The 7,330-nt window shown below is 31.8% G+C and overlaps 1 protein-coding gene across 1 annotated transcript; it reads right to left on the bottom strand.

Annotated features, from left to right (window-relative positions):
- Positions 1–5,584: 5,584 nt before the first annotated feature.
- Positions 5,585–6,186, bottom strand: LOC105774592 (UPF0057 membrane protein At4g30660). Its single transcript, XM_012597133.2, has 2 exons — positions 5,980–6,186; positions 5,585–5,894 (listed from the first exon to the last, which is right to left on the bottom strand). The coding sequence occupies exons 1-2, from the start codon at positions 6,067–6,069 to the stop codon at positions 5,754–5,756; spliced, it is 231 nt and encodes a 76-aa protein (XP_012452587.1). The 5' UTR covers positions 6,070–6,186; the 3' UTR covers positions 5,585–5,753.
- Between the last annotated feature and the right edge of the window lie 1,144 nt (positions 6,187–7,330).

Raw genomic sequence — 7,330 nt, 5'->3', positions numbered from 1 at the left:
CGGATACACAGTTAACCATCCAAAACACACCAAATCTCTCAAATAAGCTAACCATCTAAGAACACACTTGGGCACCAAATGCCAAGCCTATAGGCTAACATCCTTCCGAAACACACCTTAGCATTAATTGCCAAGCCCAAAGGCTTTACATCTAACCCCGAAACACACCTAAATCACTGTAATGTAACACGATAGTTCACAACAAATGCTAAACTTCAGTATGTTCAGTAAACAAGAACACATCAGAATCATCATCTCAACACCAATCAATCCCATACAATGCGCAATATAACCTATTGGCATGACAATTGTATCCTATCCTACGTTCATCAGCTCAATTATTTATCGAATAACAACGCTTAATATAATCACTTTCTCAAATTAGTCCACTTAATACAATTCAACATTTTGAATAAATTTAACAATATCAATTCATAAATAAACAAATCTAAATTATATAAAAATTAAATCGTACGAACTTACCAGGGCTAAATTGTAAAAATAACAAAATTTTAAGGACTAATCAATAACCTTTCCTTTTCCACAATTATCAACTTGCTTTTGATATGCAAGGATTTCATGTCGAATACTCAAGCTTTAACTATGGCTTTTTCTTTCCTTCAACTTGCAACAAAGAACAAGAAAAGATGATAGGATTTTCTTTTGTTTTTACTTAATTTAAGTTTTATTATCTATTTACTATTTTGCCCTTAAATAAACATCCAAATTTCACACTAATTTACCTACTAACCATCCACTATATCTATCTTTACCATTTAAGTCCATGAATTTCCAATTTCATAGCCATTTAGTTCTTTTAACTAATAGGAACTAACATTTACATCTTTTACGATTTAGTCCTTTTAATTAATTAACTATCAAAACATTAAAATTTCTAAACCAAATTTTAATACAATACTAATGACCTCGGAAATATTAATTAATATTTATAGACTAACACGTCAGAGTTTGTGGTCTCGAAACCACTTCTTTTTCTATAATTCTAGTCATAAAAGCTACGAATTTCAATCTATAAATAGGTCTTAGTTACCCTTTATAGGATAGAAAATAACACAACTAGGTTTTCTTTGTTTTGACTCTCTCCATATTGTATTTTTCTCTTATTAGTGAAATTTCCTTTTGCCTGTGATTTTTATCCTCTTTGGATGAGTTTTTCCACATAAAATTTATGGGTTCAATCTTTTCAATCTCTTCTTTATTATTCTTGTTCGTTGCTTACATGGGTTTAACCCGAACAGTAAGTAGTGGAGGTGAGGAAGCCAATTCACCTAAAGAGGCAAAGTACTAGAAAGGAACAAGAAGATAGATTGATTGCTAGATAGAAGATAATTGCTCAAAGTAACTTTAAAGACTCAAAATATCGATCATTTCTTCATCGTTGGGAACGTATATATAGGAGAGGTTCTCTTGTCCACTAGCATGACGCAACAAGTTGTATGAAGGAGGTTGTCATCATGCATAAGTGAAGGACGTGTACTGTAAGGCCCATTTTATTAAGCTTAGGTACGCCCCATTACCTTGGAGGTGTGCTCACACCTAAAAAGTGGGTGTCTGCCTCATCTTAGAATAGCGGAAAAGCTTGTCAAGAGGGCTTGCCAAGCATGTGGTCATCAGTACGGAAGGTTGATACTTCTCTGGTCAGGACGGATGGTCAAGCAAGACACCTTCTCTAGTGAAGTCAAAGGAGAGGTCAATGTTGTCTATTTTGTTGACAAATATACAAATTTGGGAGATATATAACAGTGTTAATCTTTATACTATACTTAATTTAGGGATTTAGTCTTTCTACATTTTGTTCAAAAAATTACCATTAGTCTGTTGATGTTAATTTAAAAAAAGAAACTAAATTTTGAAGTTTCTCATGTCATATAGAAGGTGAAATTATGGTTATTGGAATAATTATTTTCACTAATTTATTATTCAATAAAATTATTGATCAATCTCATGATTTTTACTATGTATTTTTTAACCGAGAATTTTTAACTTAGGCATGACATTAGTAATAGTAAGAGGATCAAAATTTATGAAACTAAAGTATATGGGTTAAATACAAAGATATATAATACTAGGACTAAAACCTTAATTTGACAAAGATTATGGCTTCGCAAATAATGAATATACATGTATATATGAGTGTAACATTATGAATAGTATGGCTTCACAAGTACAATAAATTGGAGCAAATTGCAGTCCTGATATATGAGTACCCAGGTCCCGGTTGAAATGAAGTCCTAGTCCTCATTAGGTTCTAAGTTTGTATATGTTGTTTTTGTCAAAGTTTGGGTTTGGTTGGCCTAAAAACTTTTCAGTTAAAATTTATCTTAATTGATTAAATAATTGTTTGTTGGGGCCAAAAATGTGATTTTCCATTTGGCCAAAGCTCCAAAGGATTAAAATTGAACTTTTAAATTTTAAGAGAGACTAAAAGGGGTAATTATACCATTTAAGCAAGAGGCCTTAGTGATGGTTACAGGTATGATTGTTCCCGAGACTTATGGCATGTATACTTGTCTCTCAAAGCTAGTCTTCGGTTGATCCTTTGTAATGATCCCTCTAGTTTTAGGAGTTCGGGAAAAAAAATGGTTTGATATGGCAAAAGAATCGGAATTTATCTTTATTTAAGATATAAGTTTATTTTCTGTAGAACCTAATCTTATATGATAATGATAACATTTTACTGTTAGTTGAAAATTTTTAACATTTGTATATTATATTACATTTTGTCGGATTATATTACCTTAATTTTTAATTAATTATTTTGTCTCAAAAGATTTAATTGGATACTTATCACAATATTGAGAACCTTTTGAAACATAAATTGGAAGAAAATGAAAATAAGATAGATGATGTAAAGATTGTCCCCATTGAAGAACAAATCTTTAATAAAAACAACCAATGGTGATAAAAAGCCAATGTCCTATGAAACCTTTTGAAGAATTATCAACAAGCTTCACAAATGACTCTAATCAACCCTTAAGGCTGAGCCCTAAAAAATTGAAGGGTAAAAGTTCTCCAACAACTTCAAAACCAAGAAGAAAATCTACTTCTAAACTAAACAAAATAGAAATCTCACAAAAAAAAAAACTCAAAAAATTGAAATTTATTAATCAAGATCTCTCTCTATAATGAATAATGAAGAGACATTTTTGTAGGTTAGCTAATTATATTAAAATAAAACTCTTATATAATGAAACTTCAATTAATCTAAACAATAATAGTTTTAGTAAAATTAAACTTTCTTGTTAATTAAGAAAAATAAAACTCTTAAATAAATAAATAAATAATAAAACCTAATATATACAATATTGGGCTCATATATATAATAAAAATTAAGTCTAAAAATCTAATCCAATATGATTTAAACTCGACTTAAAGCCTGAAACTCGTAATTTCCCACAATAATCTCGTCCAAAAATTATGCTCACGCAGTTCACTAAAAAGGTCCTAACTTGAGCTCCCGAACTCAAAATCGAGTGATTCAAAGTACATTTCGAAACTAATATATAATTCTTCAAACGCTATGCAAGCATTTCAGCCCATAACTACTTGGATCCCATCCAAAAATTCAATCAAGTGATTCAATGTGCATTTCGAAACTAAAAAATAATTCTTCAAATGCTATACAAACATCTCAACCTGTAACTACTTAGATCCCATCCAAAAGTTCATGCCGAATTGGCTAACCTTTTGAGCTTGAAAATTGACAATTTGATTAAATTGTCTTTAATAGATTTTACTCTATCCATGCATGTATCGTTCTTTTTATTTTTCTTTAGTTATTTTGTAGAAATTGATGGAGAGAATCAGAAGAGAACAACGGGCAAGATTGAAATAAAGCTCGGAAATAAAACGAAATCATAGGCAAATTTGTCTGAAAGAATAGCACCGCTGAATTGCCCATTCTTTGCTCCCTCCGTCGAATGTTAATGCAACAAATTTAACGAATAAGAGTGGAATGGTATTCCATTGAATGACCCTATGAACATGTTGCAAGTGTTTGCCCCAGTTGTAAAGCACCTTTGTGGATAAAACCGTGAGGCTTAATGGACAAAAGCAATATATATAGGAGGTTGGTGTGAACTAGACCTGTCCATGGGCCGGGCCGGGCCCAAAAAAATTTTTGGCCCGACTCTTAGGCCCGGGCTCGACCCAGCCCGAAATATGGGCCTAAAACTTTACCCAGGCCCGGCTCGGGAAAAAATAATAAGCCCGAGTCCGGCCCGGCCCAACCCGATTTTTAATAAACACAAAAAATATTAAAAAAATAAAAAATATATTTTTAAAGTATTTTAAAATTAAAAAATAAAAATAAAAAATATATTTATTTTATTCGGGCCGGGCCGAGCCGGGCTCGGGCCAAAAAAGTTGAGCCCGAGCCCGGCCTATTTTTTAAACGGGCCTCGTTTTTTTGCCCAAGCCCATATTTCGGGCTTATATTTTTACCCGAACCCTCTCATATTCCGGGCGGGCCATCAGGCCAGGCCGGGCCGCCCGGCCCATAGACAGGTCTAGACTGTGAACTATGAAGTAGTACAAGCAAAGGTAAAGGCATCTTAGATGATAAAACAACAAAGTTACATATCCCAATTATGGATAATCTAGACTACGGCCTTCCCTCTCATCAGCAATGTACATAAATTGCCTTCTCTGGACATATCCAATCAGTGCAATGAATATCAAAGATCAGCTCTAAGACTACCTGGACAAACTGTCAGATACAACTTCTGCTAGGAAAGGACAACAAAATTTTCAGCACCATAGCCTGAAATAATCATCAACCAGATATACATGATGCAAAATTTGGATGGGGTCAACTAACATACATGAACCTAGCAAATGTTATCCATAAGAACACTGGTCATTGGTTGCATGCTTAGAGACCTCCTTTATGATACTTTTCTAAAAAAAAGCACTTAGCAAATCAGTTTTTTTTTTGACATCCAAAGGCAATGTAAAATACACCCTAAAGCAGCAGCTGCTTCATTATCCCTTCCACTAAACATTATTTGGTTAATTCCTTGCTTTGTTTAGAGTTAAATCTCTAACTTGAAAGCACGAAGCCTCATCCTACTTCACTATCCCTTCAACTAAAGATGTTTCCATGCATTGTATTTAACATTCTAAACTGTTCCACCTACAGAAGTTACTTATCAAAATGAAATCCACATCTTAATAGGAAAATTGAATGTCACATTAGAATAAGGGTTAATATACCCTTTGGCTCCTGAGTTTAAGGTCAATGTTCAATATGGTATGTTAAATAGTATCATGTGAGTCAAGGAATATTTGATATGTATACTAAAAAAAAGTACTTAATTAGGATAAAAAAAAAAAGCTCAATGTACCAAATTGAAAATAGAAATCAAACTGGGACAATTGACCGAGACAAGAAAAAAACACACTCAAGTATCACGCTTAAAAAAACGGAAGTACCAAAATGAATATTAAACCCAACCTTAAGTACAAAATTGGAAAAAAAAACCTTATCAATCTCAACATTGAAGCAAAATAGTATTAACCCATAAATTAAAGCATCCAAAATTAAATGTTGACCAAGTTAAAATGAAGCAATTAATGAAGCACTCAATAAGAATTTATAATATCACAAAGTACATCAAGATCAGTTCAAGAGTAGCAACACCTCAACATCAAATTAAAATTAAAACCCAGGAGGAGGAGTTGCTGCATCATCATCAGATTCATATCACATAATTAAGGAAGACTTGACTAGATTAGGCACTTGAATAATAAAGTGGTCGCCTGTACTCGTCAAAGTACTCGTCTCGATGCACAAAAACAATGGCGTAAAGGGCATAGATTATCCCAGGGATGTAACCCAGAATCGTTAACAGCAGACAGATGCAGAACTCAACCTGCAAAAAACAATGAAAACCCAGAATTTTCAGTTCAAACAAAAAATCGAAACCTTATGTTAAACAAGAACAAAAATTCACTTACGCTGCAACAACCGTGCCTTAGGCAAACACCCAAAGGAGGGAGCAAAATGGCGATGAGGAGCTCACAACAAATTTCGCACTTTGAAGGCATATTTGGTGATATTTGTGAAAAGATTCAAGTGGTTCAACTAACGAAAAGAGAAAAGAAAAAAAAGAACTTTTTTATCACCCAAAAGATTATTGAGATCGGAATTTTCTTAATGGGGAAGAAGATAAATAAATAAATGGAAGGATGCTCCAATAGGAGATATTTGAAACCACTTATTGAATCAGAACTGTTCATTTGGTTTGACTATTGTTTGAAGGGCCCTGATTTATTCTTGAAGTGTGATCACGTGGTGAGAGGGAGAAAACAAAAATTGATTTCATCCATGTCTTTGAACTGATAATCGAACTGAATTAATATTAATCGAATTTTTAATATTTTAATAATTAATTGAATTAAAATTTTTTTTTTTTAAAATTTAACCCAACCAAATATTTCAGTTAATTAAGTTGGTTAACTAAGTTAATCGAAACTTATATATTTTTATTTTTTGGTTAAAACAAGTATAAAATGAATAAATTGATAATATTCATTTGACTGAATTATCTGAATTAACCGAATTAAAATTACATATAATTTGTATTATTAATTATTAAGCTCAGTTAATTAGGTTAATTGCTCGATTTCAAACCGAGTTAGACGACAATCGAACTTCCAAAAAATCATTAATCGACCTATTAACCGAATTAGATTGGTTAGATTGATTAATTTAGTTTTAACTGAAATTTGAACACCCCTATTTGGATCGATAGTGTCTGGTAGCGAAAAAAACCAATTCAACTATAAATTGACTCCACCTGGACGATTTATAAAATGTAAAATTAAATATTTAATATTTCAAATAGTGAAAATAAATTAAAATTACTATAAAAATTATTTTCTAAAAATATTATATAAGAGTTATTGATTTGTTTTATTTACTTACAAAATTAATTTTATAAAATTTTTAAGAAAAAATACTTTAAAAGTTTACTAAATAATATACAAAAGTTATAAAACAGAGCTATTTTATAAAAATAAACACCAATAACTCAAAACCCAAAATTAATATAAAAATAAAGAATTAAATTAAAATTTTTGACTAATTCAAAAAATCCAAAACCCAATCAAATAGCGTTTGCTTTTTGAGGATAAGTAATATTCATATTTGTAAACAATTTTACTAAGGGTGGGTTTGGATGGACGGTGTGTTTATCTGCGGTTAGTTTAAAAATAGCGGTAGCGGTGAGATTAGATACTGTAACGATATTGTAGCGTGAGACAAAAAGTAAGCTAAACGTACCGCACCGCACCCAATCGCCCATCC

This window comes from Gossypium raimondii, chromosome 6 (assembly GCF_025698545.1).
Source record: "Gossypium raimondii isolate GPD5lz chromosome 6, ASM2569854v1, whole genome shotgun sequence".
NCBI classification, from domain to species: Eukaryota; Viridiplantae; Streptophyta; class Magnoliopsida; order Malvales; family Malvaceae; genus Gossypium; species Gossypium raimondii.
The sequence above is the reverse complement of the archived record's forward strand: the minus strand, read 5'-3'. Positions and strand labels throughout refer to the sequence as shown.

What these genes read in the sequence shown, in the direction of transcription:
- LOC105774592 (XM_012597133.2), bottom strand. Translation starts at nt 6,069, where the DNA reads ATGCCTTCAAAGTGCGAAATTTGTTGTGAGCTCCTCATCGCCATTTTG. An exon ending in TAAGGCACGGTTGTTGCAGC is followed by an intron (nt 5,895 to 5,979) that starts GTAAGTGAATTT and finishes TGTTTTTTGCAG; the next exon opens with GTTGAGTTCTGCATCTGTCT.